Source organism: Apus apus, chromosome 1, assembly GCF_020740795.1.
Source record: "Apus apus isolate bApuApu2 chromosome 1, bApuApu2.pri.cur, whole genome shotgun sequence".
Taxonomy (NCBI): domain Eukaryota; kingdom Metazoa; phylum Chordata; class Aves; order Apodiformes; family Apodidae; genus Apus; species Apus apus.
Genome location: NC_067282.1, coordinates 104,934,113 through 104,953,690, shown reverse-complemented (window position 1 = coordinate 104,953,690; position 19,578 = coordinate 104,934,113). Strand labels below are relative to the sequence as shown.

Genomic DNA, 19,578 nt, shown 5'->3' with positions numbered 1-19,578 from the left:
TTGTGCAATTCTGACTAGTTTACAGCACTGACATTTGTGTCTGTTAAAAATTATAATGATATTGCTAATAGTTAGGGCCCCATAAGGTTTCTCTGTATGCCGTCAGTCTTGAGTGTTACACTTAATCTGCAGTTTCATTTTAAATTGTGTTTATATCATAGCTTAATTGAAGTGTGCATATGATTTCCCACAAACAGTACTTTCAGTTGTTGTACTATATCAATAATAATTATAACAATTTAAACATTCATTCAACTTAGATTATGTGAGAGATTATGACTGCATTTGAATTACAGTGGAGTCAGCTGTATACTGGCATAAACAAACGTGCTGTTGTTTTCTTTTTGCCCCTCATATATACCCTTTTTGAAAGATTGTCTCTAACTGATACATGGATGCAGGAACAGATATGGATCGTGTTAATGAGTTAATGATGGAATTACTCAAATATTTTCTTTTCATTCCCTTCCCTATCATGTTATCAATGAATCTGTGGTATGCTTCAGGATAACAAGATCTTTTGACAACTGCTGAAACAGCTAGTAACTGTCACTACTGTCATATATAGTGCTTGAAGTTTCATAAACTCACTTCTGGGACTCTCCTCCTTCTAGCAACATCTTTGGTTGTTTACAGCTTTGAGTTCAGCCCTGGCCATAGCAATGATAACTTCTCTCTTCATACAGAAAACAAGCTCTTGCTCTCTTTTGCCAACTTAATTTCAGTATTCAAGTTCATAAGCTAAGAAACAACCAGGGTCTTGTTACAATGATTACATGCATCATCTTGTCTGAGTCTGAAAATTTTGCACAGCATACTGGCAATTAATATCCAATTAATGCTTGTAGAGCCATTGACCGTGTTACATATCTACAAAGCAAATTGTTGACAATTTTTATTTCAAACTACAAGCAGTAGACTGCATCGAATAGGGAGTACATTGCAAACTCTTAGCATATTCTGAACTCAGGTAAAACAGCTCCCCAGGAACGTATTCTCACCAAAAAACTTGAAGATTAAAAGAATCCAGGGATTTTTACTGTGTAGAAAGTAGAGAATGACATAATTATAGACCAAAAAAAATCTCTGGTGTTTATTAGGAAAAGCCCTCAGGCAACTGCAGAGGATTGTGCTGTTCCTGTGTGAGAAAGAAATAGGTGATTTCTAAAAGCAACTTCCCATGATTGGCAATAGATACAAGTATAGCTGTAGACTAAGAAATAGGCTACAGAGGATGCAAATTATAATACAAAGGATTACAATAAAATAAAACAGAGGATGCAAATTCACATATTGTAAAACCAAACAGAATAACTTCTAAAGAAGCAGAATTAACCTAAGGAATCCTGGAAGCTGTGACACACATGGTACTTTCTCTTTCTGTGTCAAAAATACTCTCCATCTTACTGAAAAGTTGTTATATGAATGTACATCTTTTAAGTTTGCAAATCAAGAGTCCTCAGGCTTCCAATAGGTTCCTAACTGAGAGCCTTTCCCATGAGAATACAACTGAATGACTTCTGATTATGTCAGCATTTCAAATATCTCACTTCAAACAGCTTATGCTAAATTTCAAAAAATTCCAAGTAAAAAAGACTGACTTTGAGAAGATTATGCTATAAGGCAGACAGCATTTAATTGGACTATGAATATATATAATTGCAGACTATGTTATTTATCACTTTAAGAAGCAGCTAATTCTTTCTTTACCGCACTTTAACAGGTGAAAACAATTAAAAATAGGCTTTATAACTTGGGTGGCATAAACAAATATGGTCTGGAAACATAATTTACATTTCTTATTACATTTTTTGTTTGTTGCTTCTTTAAAATAATAAGCAAGTATACTGAAATTATCATCATAAAAGAAAATGATAAGTAGAATTACCAAAAATATAACACAGATAAGAAGACAGGTAAGAATAGAGATGCAATAAACAGGATTTCTCTACATATAAAAGATTAAAGTGGCAAAGTTAACCACACTTCTTCAATGAGATAGATGTACTGACCGTAGACTGGAAAACAGCATTGAGTTCTAAGGCAACAGGAATAACTTTGATTTCCTTTGTGAATTAAAGATATCTCAACATATTTATACCTATTTAAAATAAAGGTCTTTCAGGCTCTTTATGTATTTTTTCACTCAGAGGAAATTGACAATGAGTCTTCAAAATAATAACCATGTTTTTATAGGATACGGATTAAATAACTTACAACTCCACCTAAGACATTTTGCTAGCCTCTAATTTTTAAACCACGGACAAAAATGCATTGATACTACTGCAGGTTTGGGGTAATGTAATTAATGGATTTTGAACTTGGGTAGCATTTAAACAAATATTGGACATTCCACACTAAATATTAATATAATTAGATAAGCTTTACAGTAAGAGGATGTTCAGAGAAGCTAGAGAATTCAAACAAATATATCCTCATTGGCAAGCTCTAAATCAATTTCTGGAGAGTTTCTAGTATAGGCACAGAGGCAAATATGGACAGTTTGTGTGCATACCATGCAAAAACCTGCATCAACAGAAACATGAGAGACTCTAAATTTCTCTTTCTGGCCACCTTCTGCACTAGTCAGAAAGGCTGCTGGTAAACAAAAGCACTGAGAAAGCTGGTTGGTGTGACTGTGACATGACTATTGATTGTGTAAGAAAGACCTTTGTGAATGTGGAATGTTTCTGAGGAATGGATAGAAAGAAAACGGCACTCATTTTCAAGAGGGGGAAGGAGGAGGATCTGGATAATGTGTAACGGTGATGAAGCAAATCCTCTTGGAAACCTGTAAATCATCCTCCAAAGTATTTCTCAATGTATGACGAACAAGAAGACGACTGGGAGTCGTCAGCATGGGTTTACAAGGGGGAAATTGCGCCTGACTGACCTGATAGCCTTTCAGAAAGAGGCAACTGGATCAGTGACTGGCAGGAGAGCAGCAGATCTTGTTTATCCTGGCTTTAGCAAGGCTTCCACACTGTCTCCTGTAACATACTTGTAAAAAAACCTCAAGTATGGACTAGGTAAGTGGTCAGTGATGTGTACTGAAAACTAGCTGAACTGCTGGGCTCAAAGGCTGGGACTAGTTGTCCAAAGTTCAGGTAGAGATCTGACAGGAGCCTCATGCAGTTCAACAATCTGAAGTGCAAAGCCCTGCAAATGGCGAAGAACCACCCCATGAACCAGTATATACTGGGAGCTGACCAGCTGGAAAGCAGCTTTGCAAAAAAGGTCCTGGTGGACCCTAAGTTGGGTATGAGCCAGAAATGTGCCCTTGGGGCAGAAAAGGGTTATGGTATCCTGGGCAGCATTAGGCAGAGCATCACCAACACGTCGAAGGAGGTGATCCTTCCTCTCTGCTCAACCCTGGTCAGACAAATCTGCAGTGCTGAGTCCAGTGCTGGGGTTCCCAGTATGCGAGAGACATAGACATAATGTAGCAAGTCCATTAAAGGGCCACAAAGATGATTAAGTGATTGGAGCACCTTTTATATGAGGAGAGGCTGAGAAAGCTGGGGTTGCTCAGCCTGAAGCTGAGAATGTTCAGAGGTACCTTACCAATAACTGTAAATACTACACAGGAAGCAGAGAAGAGAGGGTCAAACCCTTCTCTTTGATGCTCACTGACAGGATGAGAAACAATGGACATAAATTGAAATAAAGGAAATTCCACAGAAACGTAAGAAGGAAAAAAAATTACTGTGAAGATGGTCAGATTCTAGAACAGGTTGTCCAGAGGGGTTGTGGAGTCTTCATCCTCGGAGATAATTAAAACCCAAGTCAACATTGGCCTGGACAAGCTGCTCTCACTGACTGCTCTGAGCAGAGATTTAGAGTAGATTATCTCCAGAGGCACCTTTCAGTCTCAGCTGGTCTGTGAAATTTCATCAGTTTATAGGCTAAGCAACAGTTTCTGGAAGCACTCCAAGACAGCCACACCACCCCTTAGGAACTCATATTCGGTCAAAAAAAAAAAAAAAAAGCCTCCATAGACTGACTTACTGCACCAGGAAAAAAATAATTCCTTGGTCACTATTTAAAGCTAAGATGTTTTTCACTTCATAGATAAGAATTTCCCAGATAAGAAGCAATTAACCTTTGTGTCTATGGTGGGCAGATTTAGGGAAAATCTCTGGCCATATTTGGAACTAATCCTTGTTCAAACCATGTCCTTCTTTCAGTTAAGGGGATGATTACTGGTCAAGTAAACTTTGCTTCACATTTGCCTGCAACTTGTCAGGAGCAAAATTAATCACTTCAGCAGTAGCAGCAACTGGGAGCTTGGCATAACAACTGTTAAGTCAGCTTAAGATAATAGGCAAAAATTAGCAAGTCTTCTTGGATGAATTAAGGGTTTAATTTAAAGTAACTAAAGCAGTACTGCAATAGATGTGTATGGCTCAGAGAAAAGGGAAAGTGGCAAAAAGAGTAAAGAGAAAATAAAACTGACAACAGTGTCAGTAGAAGGAGTCTGGCCTTCGCAATTCAGCCACTATTCCTTACAAAAAACAGGTTTGTCCTTAGAAAGATGAATTAAGTTAGCAACTGTGCTGAAAACGGCAGTAATTCTGAATTCATTCTGCATAGCCATGCCTTGTTTTGAATAGGAAATAGAGATGGACAGCATAATCCAGTAGACGTCCTTTCCCAAGGCAAGAGGGTGCCCTAACTTACATTCTCTAAAGCTTTACAGCAATTAGGTAATCAGGTAAGTAACGCCACTTTGCTACGGGTATCTTTTTCTTCTAATAGAGGAATTCATACAGTTAAGTACCAATATAACATATATGCTATCTAGAAAGATAGGGGGATTGATTTAAGCAACAACTTTTAAATCTACTCTAGTATCACTGAGCCATTCTGTATGCAAGGAGGTAGATCTCATGGAACTTTGAACAATTACAAGAAAAAAAATCAGATTTATGACGACTTGGTATGCTTATAAAGCTTGTTTGTTTTTGTTTTTGTTTTTTCTCATTAAGTGTTATACACTCTACTATTACTTGGCTGCTCCTGAAAGTCACCATTCATTTCAGAGTTTTGTTTCCCTCCTTTCTCTTTTTAGAATTTCAGAACTGATTTATTTAATTACTAGGAAGAACAGAAGGGACAGAATCAACCCTACAATGTGCTTGTCCTTTACGGACTACTATAAAAGGAATTGTTCTCATGTTGGCGAGAAAACAAGAATTCCTTTTTGTGAAAAGTTACTTGGCTTCACCTTTGGTTGCCATTCAACATCCAATGCAACTGAAGCTTTCTCCTCTTTAAACACAGAAGATAAACAGAGCAATCTCTTTAATCTGGATCTTCTGCATTTTTGGAGAATGAGTAACCATCAGTTGACCAAGCATCTATAAATATGGCCTGAGAGTTTGGTGTAAAAATACACTGATTTCTATTTTCAGCACTGTTTGCAGGGCTTGGAAGGGTGGAGCAGGGAACAAGCATAAAATTAAATATGTACTAAATCACATGATAAGAAAAAGTTGACAGTAAATAAAGTCAAATTAAAAAAACATTTACTTTTGTCCTGTTGAAATCTAGTACAAAATATTAATTCATTCTGGACTGCTAACAAGCTAGATTGAAAGCAACAAAAAAACCCCATCCCCCAAAAAAAAAAAACAACAAACCCAAAAAACTCAAAAGAACTCCACTTTTTTTTGTATTAGTAAGACTGCACACATCACGTTCACAAATTCATCATCAGTCCACCACAAGTTGGTACCTTCTGAGTTTTCTCTTCCCCTTGTTTTTGACAGGCAGTTTTAATGAGACAGTTTTAAGCTGGGTAGAATCACTGTCTCCAAGGTAGTCTCACTTGGGTCTCTCAGCAGCATAGAGTGCCTCCATCCCTCTTGCTATCCCCCCAGCCCCAGATGTCCTTGTGTTTTCCTTTCTTATGAGATGAACAGCTTTACAATAGGTTAGACAGCCAGGAAGGGCTGAGGAGTTGGCTTGTAGTTTTCTAATTGCAAGAATGCAATAGGATAGCTTTTAAGTCTAACAGCATTTTTTCCTGTATTAAGGAAATGGGAACAAATCTTTTGTTATTCCCAAATTTAGAATCAGCCATTCACATCAGAATGTGTTGTGGACTCCTATCTGCTTATTTACAGCATCCATAAACTAGGAACTTCACAAGGTGCTCTTTAACACTTCCAATAATGATAACAAAATATTTATAACTTTTTAGAAAATACAGTGCCTGCATTAATTTTCCACCACCTCAGCAACAACTGGGAAGCTCTGAGCTTTGTTCAGAACTCTTCATGAACAGTCTCTTCCAAGAAAAACTTGAAGATATATTATCAAAAAAACCCCAACCAAGCAACAAACAAACAAACAAATTAAAAAGAACCAAACAAGGTGAAGGGAACTATTGAGGTGTTTGTAATAAAAGCAAGGAGAGGGTTGTGAGGGAGAAGGATAAATGGACAGAGACCTCAGAATTCTCCACAAATCTTCTGATATATATGCCATCACAGCAGAGCGCTAGCTGGGTCAAAGCAGTAATAAGGTCTCACTGCAGAAATGTTTCTTACGAGAAGCCTGTACCTAATCAGGACCAATAACGTAATCTTTTTCTTTCTTTTTTCTCTCCCTCCCTCCCCCTTTAGTTTTTCTCCTCCTCTCCTACCACTTCAGTCCATGACCTTCATAAGAAAACGCTTCTGCTTCGATAACAGGCTGAAAGCCTCCAAGGACCAGCACTGCTTTCTGGGAGAGAACACTGTTGCCTTGCTCAGAGTCCAATCAAAACCTGAATATACCAAGTGAAAAATAAACCAAGGACATTATTATTCCATCTCATTGTGATTTGGCTTGCTTTCAAACCTCATGCCCTGTATATCTGAAATAGCAGCAACGCCTCCATTAGCTGAGCCTTCCAACACTTTAATCAAAGTATCCTTCAGAGTAAAAAGGCGGAAATGTCAAATTCCAATCACCCTTTAAATTCCTTCAATTCCCTGTGCTAGACAAAATTAAAAGCCTTACCCATGGATAATTTCCCAGAAAAAACAGCATGCCAGCATGCAGACGCTCAGCCACGCGAACAGGCACCAATTTTAGAACACGTCAAGCACTGGGGGGCAAGGCAGGGAGGTTCCCCCTGGGCATTCTGCACTCACAGGCACGATCCTACAGTCGGCTTAATTGATTTTTCACAAGTGTTAACAACTTTCATACTTTATAAAAATACAGGTTATCATGCACCTAGTGAAACAATGTCACATACCTAGTCCAGCACACAAGTACATTTTTGCCTGGCTTCTTTCTAAGTGTATGTGTAAGAATATCAAATACTGTTTTCGCTTTTTTTACTGGGAAGTTTTGGAGTGCAAGACACACAGCTTTTGCAGAGTTTACTCACAGACAGAGGAATAAAGTGGTTAAAGAAATAGGCACAAAGGGCCTGACTATAACCCTCTCTTTCTCATTCTGTGGTGCTCACAATTTCACTAGGTCTCCAGGAATGTTCCAAAACCTCTCTATGCACTGAAAACTTTAAAGCTTCTTTTTTAATTTTTTAAATTATAATTATGCTAAAGATGATGATCCTTTAAAAAAATGTTTTAAAAAAGAAATCAGGTGTAAAAGAGCCATCTTAATGGTTATCTTGTATGAACATATTCAAAATTACAGTAACATAATGCTTTTGCTCACATAAAAGTATTTCTTCTACATATGTTTGCAGTACTTACAAACTATATTTTGCCTTTAGGAATAAAAGATTGTATGCAACTGATAAAAATTAATCATATAGCTATGGATTATTTTTAAAATACAAAATTAGAGAAGGGACTGGGAAACCTCCCAAGTATCATCAGCCTTACGCTCTAAATAACACCACAAGATTAAAATAAACCCAAGAAAGATTATGACTTTCTTAAAATTCAGTCTATCTGTCCTTGAAAACACATAATTAAAAATGTTCCAATTTGTTGCACATGTGGCAAGTAACCTAGAAGGGAAGGTTGTGTGGTCTGTGCAGCTTGTCCTCAAAAGCCAAACAAACTCCTTTGCTCCACACGTGTTTTTCTAAGAAGATGAAGAAGTGTGTTTCCTGGTGCAGCCTAGCAGCCAAGCCATTCTGCAAAGCCACAGTTTGCTAAGCATTATTTCTGCTATCCAGAAAGCTCAGTCTTCGATAAGACAAAATTATTTAAAATTCCTGATGCGGTTCTGCTTCTCCTGACAGTGATACGGTATTATCGCAAGGGCATCCTCGACAGCAACGTGATGCTATAAAGTTCCGCTAAATTTATGGAAGAGTCTTTTTCCAGTGGTTAACTATAACACAGTACAATGGTTATCCTCCTAAATGTTGATTAAGCTTTGGGGTAGCATTTAATTGAAAATGTTATGTGAAAATCAACAGGCCAGCCTTTTCAAATCAAGGCTGCTTGCTTCACAATCCTCTTCAGTGTGATTTTGTCTAACAGTAATCCATGACAAAAATATATGAGCTTATTCCTGTTCCCTTTGGCAATCATTTAAAATTGCTTATCCCCTCGGACAATTCTGAGGCTAAAATAATTTCACGGTATTAGTCAAGCGTTAACCTTTTTTTACAAATATTGTACCTTTTCAGTTACAAATAACTCTATCTGATCAGTAGCTGTATTCTATTAGTAACATAATTGAACATTTTCCTTTGAAAAAAAAAAAAAAAAAAGGGAGGAGGTTAATTTTCAGAGGATCACCAGTTTCATACATAACATGCTGCCAGAGTACAGCTTCTTGAATGTGGTTCCCTGCTCAATAACTGTGCTGGGAAGAGCTGCAGCCAGCTGCGATGGCCATGGGCAGCCTGGGGACCAAGGGTGAGGGAGCACACACTAGATAGGAGTTAACAGGATGAAGCACTCTCCTGCACTAGCTGGGGAGTGACTTAAAAAGCAGTTCTTTCCTCACATCCAAGATCCAAAGAAATTGGCTGCCATCCTTTTCCTGTCTCATTGAGCTGTCTTAGGCCACAGCAAATCAAGCAGCCCAACAGGAGCAGCTTTGTAAAATGAAGGGGCTGGTGCTGCCAACCCAGCGTGCCCCCCAGCTGTATGTGCATCACCAGGCTCATTTCAGAAGAGCTTTAGTGTAACTCCAGCACCCTACACACCCAGTGAAAGTTTGTGCCCATAGTAGAACACAGAGTACATGTCCCAAGTTCAGCTTCCCCCAAAACAGAAGCAGGGTGTGTGCTCTGGAGTGCACACAGACACACAGTACTGGACACTGAGGAATTCACTTCAGAAATGCACTTCTGACCTGAGCTAAAGCATGAAAGTAGATGGACACCTGCTATAGGAAAACCATGATAACTGGTAGAAGATCCCTTGTGGCCACCAAATTTCAGGCAGGATTATTTTCTCTTCTTCACTGTCTCTGGTTTGATGATTAGTTCTGTTTTCAGTTGCTACTTTGTGCAAATCCAAGCAGAGAAAGAGCATGCCTGTGCGCAACTGCAAACGGAATTTGGTTCCGTGTGAGACTAAGGACAAAAAAAGAGGATTATACCTGCTAGAAGAAGAAATACAGCATATGATACTGAATCCCTTAGGGAGGGTGGCTTCTGAGATAAAGTTCACAGTAATCTCATCTTAATTAAAACAAAATGAAATTTATGATAACTCATGTCCTTGCCACTTTATTTTTTAGGTGTCATTTGCAAAGACTCTGCAGAAATCTAAGAAGAAACAGATGCTGCCCCAAAGAGTTTCCAGTCTAACTCAGGCAGAAGAATAAAAAAGTAATGCCTTGAGTGGTGAAAAAATACCATTTTGCTTTCACAAAGATCATTCTCAGCAGAAGTGAGAGAAAGCTGGGAATGGAGAACCTGCTTTCACTGCTGTGGCACAAGAGCGAGGAGAAGAGAAAAAGGAAGAGGTGAATGCAGAGGTGGATGGAGGGTTGGAGAAGGGTGTTTAAGAAAAGAGAAAGAATTTATTTCAAGATTAATGCAGACGTGTAAACGACTGCTGTCACGTCTAAGAGCAAAAAGTTCTCATCCAATATAGAGAAAGCAGCAAAGCAAGCCCAGGCAAGTAGAAGTGACTTGTCCTGAATAAAGGCCGGGGATGCATTTCACAGCATTATTTTGGACACACTTTGTCACAAAGTGCAGGTATGGATTTTACGTCTTTATTGAAAAACAACTAAAAAAAAGTCTTGATAATATTATACAAAATTATATCAAGAAAAATGCCATGCCCTCTGAAAGAGTGAGGACACAGGTCAGGAAATAAATTTGGTTAAATAATTCCCAAAAAGAGCTAGGACAGCTCCCTTTCATTTTAGAAATGAACATAGTTAAGTGATATAGTTTAGCAAGTTATTTAATGACTCTTGTCATGGATGGTATTCATCTGCTAGATGCAACTCTGGTTTTCTATTAATATTTCAAAAGCTCTAATGCAGGTATTTTTTCTTTCTTTCACCTACTACAACTTAAAGAGTGCAACTGTAACTTTTAACCTAAGCAACAAAGAAAGCTCTTTCCCCCTTAGCAAGCACCTTCCCAGCTTCCCTTGCAGAACCATCTCCTTGTCAAGGCTGAGGACAAGCAGCTAGGGCTGATATTATGAATCCCTTGGAAGGGGAGTAGATAGAAAAATTAAGACAGCAAAACCTCCTTATTCCTCTCCATAGAAGGCTGGTGGAAAAAATGTCAAGCACTATGTGGTTTTCTCTAGAACATTTGGTCTTTCTTTTGCCCACAAGGAGTAAAACCCCTTAAGAGAAAGCCATGACATTTCTTCTTCCCAAACCAACCCCAAATATTTTCAGAAGTAAAGCAGTCTGTTTCCTAATTACTTAATATATGATGATGATGATAATAATCTCATTGTCCTATCCCTTCTTGAATCATCAGGCTGTGAATAGTCACTGTAGGACCTGGTGCTGCAAAACTGTCTGGAAAATGTATTGCTGATTTAAGTCCTATTTACTGCACAAGAAAACACAATTTGAGTTCACCTCTGAAAAAGTGAAAGCAAACTATAGCATAAGACCACACCTGCACCCTGAAATATTCTGTTCTAAGCTTCTTTCTTGTCAAACATAACAAAATCTAACATTATCTTCAGCAAGCTTCATCAGAAGTTAGTGACTATACAGTCCATTATATGTTGTGAGGAAAAATGACAGTGTGTTTATATTCCCATGGCTTTTATGATCAGAAAAACAGAGAAAAAACAGGAATTATATTGTGATACAGACCCAGACCTAAGCTGAAAGTGGAAGAGCCAAAATAGATTATAAAACAGGGAGGGGGAACAGACGTGAAGTCTGGACAATACTGACACTTTTTTTTTTTTTTTCCTCCAGCACAATCTATTTTGGAAGCCTGGGTGGGGGAGGAAGAAGAAAGATCATCTGGTAGACGGATTTTTAAACTTTTTGTCATTCTTTCATTCTTGGCCCTCTTCAGTCTCTTACTCTTGGCATCCTCTGTTTTTCTTCTTTTTGCACAGAAAGGAGAGTTTTAAACCAACAAACAAGCACAAGTCTGGAAAACACGCCTGTTCTTTTCTGGGAAGTACACAGGAGAGCTCAGCTGCTGCTCACTTTGAGCAAAAGTGACACCCCCATATTCGTTTGATACCAGACAGTTCAGTGGCCAAGGAAGACCTCTCTTACTCTGCAAGTTCATGTTAGGCAATGAAACTGCATATGTAATTAAAGTTCAAAGCAACTGATTAATCTTTTGATGTGTTGCCATATTACCAGAATAATGACTCTTTTTTTTTTTTTTTTTCAAACATACTGGTCCATCTTCTCCATTCTTTCTTTTTTAACCCCATGATTTAATAACTGGTGAACCTCAAGAAGAAATGGATTCTTTTTATTCAAAGGAGAGCTAGGTACTGGTTTTGGAGCACTTTTATATAAAATGTACAGGATATTACACTGCTAAACGAAGCAAAAAAAAAAAAAAATTCCCCTGGTGCTCTCCTTCTTTAGACTTGGAAAGTAAATATTTTAAAATGCATGCTGTTAGTGGGCTGCACAGCACTACACTTCTCTGTCAAAGTGAATATTGTGATAAATTATGTCAGTCTGTTCATACTTACAATCATCTTCCACTTCCTCATACCAAAGCATGTGAGCAGACATAAAATCTCTCCACAAAAAAGAGGAAAAAGAAAACAACAGCAAAATACTTCTTGGCAAAGTATATTCCAACTTTGCTGCTCCAGCAGCTTTTGCTGAATTAGGCTTGTCCCTGCATAGCAACAGATGTGCTCCCACACAAGCCCCAGCAGCTCTGTGGAGGGGAGTGCAGAACGAACCCTGGTGGGATACAGCTCCAGGCCGGCTGCCGGCAGGCTCTGCGTCCCGGGCAGGGAGAGGCAGGGAACCTCACTTCCACTCGGCCGGCATGGTAAGTAATGCCAGTGCTCTTTGGAGGCCCCTAAATGTTTCAAATTCCAGGACCTGCGCAGAAGCAATGCTCTGTGCTTCCCTCAAAACAAAGTTGATTTCCCATAATAGGACAGCCCATGCGCTTGACATATAAGGCTCTGCTTCCAGGGTGGCATGTGCAATGGATTTAAATTATGTGTTACAGCTTCCCAAGGAACATTTAGTGCTACAGAGTGGGGTGAAGATACTTACTGCTCCCTTTGTATAGTTCCCCTCAGAGCCCTAGTAAACAGATTTGTCCCCTCCTCAGCAAATTAACCCCAGCCCATGCCCAGACAGGATCCTCCCTCTTCAGGAGAGGAACAGTAACCCTCCTGTTTCAGCTGTTCTCTCCCAGATGAGACTTTTGGGATTGCAACCTCTCTCCCAAGCAGGGGAAAAAATAAGCAAATCCAGAAATAGTGCTGTCCTCAAACTAAGTGTTTCTCCCCCTAACTGAAGTTAGGTAAGTCGGTAGCTGCGGGGGGGGGGGGGGGGGGAGCTATTGACTTACAATTGACCTTTCCACTCCCAAGAAAACCACGTGTTACTGCTGCTATACTCAGCTCAGAAACACCCCACAGAAGAAGCAGAGGCAGGCCTGTAAGAAGGTTTACTCTTCGTAATGATGAGAACATCCCTTCACTCCCAAATTCCAAAAGCTGCTGGTCCCAAACACATGGAATCAGGGCTCACGTTCTGCCGCTGCCTTTAGAGATAGGCCACAAGGAATCATGTTATTCATTGATGTCTTAATTTGAAGTAATTTGAAAAAATACTCTTAACACTGTTCATGACTTTATTTTTTATAGTCCCTAAAATCTGAAGAATGTTATTTTTCAGTGTTAAAGTTTAGAGTGTCTAGTCATGGTGATAAGGTATAAGCAAATTCCTGGATTCTACAGAAAAATAAACACAAAAATGAAATGCATAGTATACCTTTACAGCCACTGGCATTTTCTACACCGATAACCAAATTAATACCCTAGAGAACCTGGATGTACAGTACACACCAACAGACTCCTAAGGATTAATTTTCAGCCCACAGGAACTGCAAGTCATGAACCGATGTAGAAAATAATCTGAAGCAGTGCAGGGCATGCTGTAACAGCATCAGCATTTTGATTATTTGAGGGAGAAGGAGACTAAGGAAACTCAGGAAAGGAATTGCTTATTGTGCAAAAGTCCTCTTTTATAATGTCTAAGGTCACCCTTGACAGCCCGCACTGTCAATAACTGAGGCCCAGTTATGTACTTATAGACTGCAAGTGAAAGTTATCTTGAGAGTACGTGTCTAATGCTAGAACTGTGATCCTAAATCTCTGTTTCTGAATATGACCTGAGGGCCTTCATGTCAACAGAGCTCTGTAGTCTGTTTTACACCTAACTCCAGTCATAAACCACAAAATTCCTGTGGATTATTCATCCCCTCTGACATTGTCTTTGAGACCATCAGAGAACACTCAGATCATCCTCAGCAAGAAATTCAGTGTCACTCAATAATTTATTCTAAAAACATGGCTCAAAGAAGTACCTAGTAGTAATATTTAAAATATCTTACAAATTCAACAATCCTCCAGATGCAGGAAATCCATATTTCCTTCTCTCTTCTTGCTCAGAGAGTTTAAAACTCTTGTGTCTCAAGAGAGTCCCCAGTCCACTCACAAGAGTGCAGAAACCTTCAGCCTATAAACATTTACCTTTCTTCCTACTGGTGGTTCTCCACTCTATGGAAAAAGGGTCCAAGATTTGTTGGGCCTTTGAGAGAAATAACAAAAGTGAGTGTTCAAATCTACTAGGATTTTTTTTGTTGTTGTTTTTGGTTTGGGGGTTTAAAATTGAGAGGCTCTTAAAAATTAAATACTATTTTCAGCAGCTATGAATGCTGTAAATTCTTAACACTGAGAAACATCAACTCTACTGAAAAGAGGGTTTATATGCGTCTGTCGATCCTTACTGGCCAGCATGATGCACCTCTATATTGCATGTGTAACCTCAAACAGGTTTCTCATTTGGAATCATCAGGTTCGCTTGTTCATAGGGTTTGATTTTTTTTCTGAATGAGCATTAAAAACTCTGGTTCCAAGTCTTGGTCTTGGTGACCAAGTCACAGCCTCAGTGTAGATCTGTGTCAATTAACGTACAGTCAATAAATGCTGGTAATCAGAGGCCACTTGCCTCACTCTTGCTTCTAGATGCTGCAAGTAGCAGGATTTGACCTCTGCTCAGTGCTCTGAGACAAAGTGCCAGTGCTACATGAGAGGAAAGGAGCAAGCTTCAAAGTCACAGGGAGGTTGGAGAATGCAGAAAATTTGAAATTATAAAAATGTACATTATTTTAAATTATTGCTGGCAGCTATATTTTCATGTTGCCACCTTCTTTCACAATCAGTAGTGGGTTAAATGAAAGAAATTTGTCTCTTTACAGTAATGGTTAGGATGATCTTCAGCTGTTCATTAACAAACACTTCACACAGAGGCTTGTTATTTTCTTGCTTGAGAAGTTCTTTCAAAACCCAAGTATTGATTAAATTGATAATACTTGCTTTCTAATGGTATGAGCATGACAGTGATGCAGAGTTGGAGAAAATGCAGAAGAAGAAGCCAGTAGCAATCTGAAAACAAGGTCCAACAATAAGTGCCCATTCAGGGACCATTTGGGAGACTGGGTTCAGCATACATCGGCGTGACCTTAGAAAAGAAATTGATTTCAACATCCAAATTTGGCAGCCAAGTTTATTGTCTCAGCAAGCTAAAACAGAGAGAGATTAGAACTTGAAGATAATGGTTGAAAATTAGATTTGATATGGGAAACAAGTTCTCAGATGTCTAACTCTTCCTCTCCTGTACCATATTATAGGGCTGAATGGATATTCAGGACTTCTATGTCAGAGAGAGGGAAAAAAAAAACACCAACATAAAACCAACAACAAAGACACAATTGGAAAATTATGGTTCTGACATACAAAAGAAATACTACAAGTAGCCAGAATAAATTATATGGGCGGCGATGTCTCAAATTCAGCACAGATAAATCAAATGAGAGCTTCATGTTAACAACCTCCACAAAGGAACAGGTCTTCCATCTCACTGTAATTTACTAGGATGCAAGTACCAAACAAACTCCCAACAAAAGAAAGCACACCATATTGCCATTTATATCATCTAACAGAGACAACATCTCCTTTCCTGTTAACAGATAAAACAAGAAAATAACAGATAGCATGCCACACAGAACTGATTTACAGACCTCTTATGACTTTTTAAACATCCCAGTGGCGCATATTGTTTGCCAGTAAGACTCAACACCAGGCAGAGTGCTTACAGTGTAAACCTAAGACAGATGATATTTTGATTATAATTTCAGAAAACATTTCAACCTTTGTTCCACCCTGTTTTTAACTCCCTGCCGACGCTGACCTAAAAAAAATAAAGGCAATCCAAGTCTGTCACTCAGTTCAGGCATTAGGCTCATAACAAGATGTCTCTGTGCTCTTGCCAGTATTTTCAAATCTATCACATCTATCTGTGTGGGAAGAAGTGATGAGCTCTAGGGACTGTGGGACTGATGTTAAGGGAGAACTGGGATGGAAATCTTTTAAGCACTAATGCGCATCACAGGGTTTTTGCCATGGTGGTATATTGGCTCGGAGCCTTTTTATTATTCACTTCCTGTTATGAAAAAAAAAACAACGTAAACCACTTGCATGTCAGCAACAGAGGAAAAACAAATCTTCAACAGCTTTTATCGCAACTGAAGTAAACAGCTTTTGATTTTCCTGTGAAATCAGCAGGGGAAAAAAAGAAAAAAAAAAGAAAATCTTTCCAATGTGAGCCACTGAAGAACTCTTTTCCTTCTTCACGTATTTTTACTTCAAAAAAGAATATGTTGTAGAGGTTTTTAGTACAGGTTGCAAGCTGTTGTTTTTTTCTCTGTATGCTTATTTCATCAGCAGTCCAGAAATTAAAAGACATATACAAAACAATTTAAAAAAACCTCACTTGCTCTAAGTTCTGAAGGAAGCAGTAGATTTTGGCTTCCAGAGTGGGTAAGTTTATAGTCAGAAAATTAATAGCCAATATTATGATTAATGCAAAGCCTTCTCATATGCTGCTAAAAAATAACCAAAACAACAAAAACCCAACAACAAAAACCCAGTTTCCATTAAATGTATTTCTATGTAATGAAAACATGCTCTACTATATGAACTAGCATATTGGTTCATTACTATGTTTATGTTCTCCCCAAGCAAGCTATCTCCCTCATGCCATAGTCGCTGTGGAATAGGGATTACTCTTGGTTTTGGAGAGCATCTGGAAAAAATGCTGGGCTCACTTCTTATTAGTTCAACATAATAAGTAACACTCAGAAAACAAGCAGTAATCTCTATCCATTTTGGAAGGCTTCAGCTAAAGGTCAACCAGTCCTTTTTACCTAGGGGAACCCTCTTTGGCACAAGATCCCAAGCAGATTTAGCAGGGCAGTACTGCTGCCTTCATTTCCCATATGCCTAATGTTCATCCTTTGCAGCTCTTTATTCTCAAATCTAGCCCATTCTCCAACTTGCAGAAACTTTCACCTCAGCAGAAATGAAATAAATCTTAACTGGAGTCAGATGGACCAGAGTACTCAGAAGATATACCAAGCCATCAAAAGGAAAGTGTAAAAAAGGATGGCAAATAATATAAAAACTAATATTAACAGTACGAAAAAGAGAAAAGGAAGAAGATTTTAATTACTGATATATGCTTGGTAGGAGTCCAAGTAATAAAGAAGAATTAGAATTACTCATTTATGCATATAAAAGATTTCTTCTTAATCTCTCCAGAGAGGCTCAGATGACCAGAAGGGAGAACATCTTATTAACCAATATTCCTTTTTCTATATTTAGGCATGTAACTAAGTCCAAGCACCAAAAATACCCCAGGTAACCTATGGAGAGGGTCCTCTTCCAGAAGAGTGTCTGTGTATATAAAATAGACTCCTGCCCCAAAATGCCCTTGGGAGGGGTTGTGCAAAGGGTGGCAGAGAATACCTGGCTCTGTCTTCTATTGGCCCACCCTTGATTTTGTGTCCAAACCATGAAAGGCTAAGATCAGACTGTCCCCTCTTCTCCCTATCTTCTCAGTGTCCACAGAAAGAAAATCTGAGCACACTGACCAGAAGCTGGACACAGCACATCACATGAGGTCAACAGAAAGCCCTTTGGCGCAGTCATGTTCTCAGGGTGCATCCGAATCACATTTGAAATTTACTCATTCTGAAAAGCACTGCAACTCAAACAAGGGTGCCCTGCCTTCAATGTCATAAAAATTCCAGAGGAACTCACCTCAGAGACCACAATGAGCAGCTGCTTAAATGCAACTAATAACTTTATTATTTGCATGGCATGCAAACAGTGAAATCTTAACAATTTTTTATGCACACATGCACTTTAGCATTCATATATGTCACTGAGAGACTGAGCGCATGTACAATCAAGTGCTGTATTGCAATGTATGCATATGCATATCTATACGTCTTTTAAGAGAAAAGTTTCACAAAGTTGAAAACAGTTGTAAACCCTCATCATTAAGGAGAAAGAAGTAAAACAGAGAAACATAAAAGATCATTGGAATATGTTTGAAAACACTATTTAGGTGCTTACATGGCATTACTGAGAGAAGTTCCTCTGGTTAAAAACAAACAACTGCAAAAAAAAACCAAATTTAGACTAGAAGAGAAAAAACAAAAGCAAATACAATATGTAAGGAGTAGAGGAAAAATGCCAAGCTGATTGCAAAGAATATCAATAAGGAGCTAAGAGGTAATTGTGAATCAGAGTCAACAATCCATACATAGGAGACAGAGAATTCACCTAGGTCTGCAGGCAAGCTGTATCAGCTCTGCCAAAGACAACGCAAGGTCATTTTGCATAGCACATGCGTTAGCTGCTAACATAAATACAGATTTCTTTAGGGAATCACAACTCAAGCACCAACCACCTACACAGGTGGAATCACCCCATCGTGTACTCCCATACCTTTACTCTGTTGCAGTCAGTGTTTCAGCTGTGTCCAGTTTTGACACAACACTTCTTGAAAGCCACATATAAATTGGAGAGCACTTAGCTTCACAAATATCCAAACAGACAGTTTTCTTTGTAAAGAAAGACTATGGGGATGTCACAAGTTTAGTCTAGGAAGAAAAAGCAAAGGAGTACATAGATTCTGCCTTCCAGTGTCTAAAGATGACAATGCTCTATTATTTTTCATATGTGCCAAGGAGAAGGATCATTCAGATAAAGTAAAATTGTGAGAATATTAAATTACTATGTAAGTAACTTAATCTGAAAGCATATACACAGAGGTTGTCAAGCCCTTGTGAGTGGAAGCTTGTGAGGAAAAGTTTAAGAATTTATTTCAAGGGTAACAAAGCGTATTTGATCTGTCTCAGCCCTTGCAGCAGAAGAAATCTCATGACTTTCACCTCCATATTTCTGTAACTCTCTCAACAAGAATTACAGACTAGTTAATACTAACTGTCACATACAGTTCAAGCTTGTATTCATCTCGTAAACAAAATTAATTGCAGTACGGAAGGAGAGCAGCCCAATGGATACTGAAGTACACCAACAATCTGGAGACCTAAATTCTATTAGCAGTTCTGCCAGTCACTCATTGTTCAAATTCTGCTTTTTTTTTTTTTTTTTCCCCACATAGAAGACATTTAGAAACAAAACAAGTGCTAAACATCAGCATGATTAATTATTGTTTAAGATATGTGACAAACTTCTTAAAATATAGGACTATTAAGGCTCTGTGTTTTAATTACATTTTTTTCACCTTAAGTCCCCCGGATGACAATTGCTCAAAGCCTTAGTTACAGTGGCAAAAGACTGTCACATTAAATCTGTGAAGACTGGGTTATTATGACAGCAAATTATGATGACAAAATTCTGTTAGTTCGAGTCTAATGAGACATTACTGCACACAGTAGGATGAATATTAACGTATTTCTGTGTGAGTCTATATACAGGTTAGTACATCAAGATGATGGCAAAATGAGCTTAATGCAAGTCTGCAGAGCTGACATTACAAATGTCATGATGATTGTAAAATGATGCTGCTGCAAGTGAACTATGATTAAAAAATAGGACCCTAAATGCACATATGTGTTAAAGG

General features: G+C 38.5%; 1 protein-coding gene across 5 annotated transcripts in view; it reads right to left on the bottom strand.

Annotated features, from left to right (window-relative positions):
* The window catches only part of DMD (dystrophin), a 1,087,789-nt gene that overhangs the window by 1,010,350 nt on the left and 57,861 nt on the right, over positions 1-19,578 (bottom strand). The window contains exon 1 of one of the 5 annotated variants that reach the window (XM_051641690.1): positions 12,084-12,435. The exons of 3 other annotated variants lie outside the window; for them this stretch is intronic. In XM_051641690.1, the coding sequence (XP_051497650.1) occupies positions 12,084-12,126 (43 nt within the window). In that variant the 5' untranslated portion in view covers positions 12,127-12,435. Of the gene's footprint in view, positions 1-12,083; positions 12,436-19,578 lie in introns of those variants that run through there. One more of the 5 variants, XM_051641670.1, reaches the window with a different exon arrangement.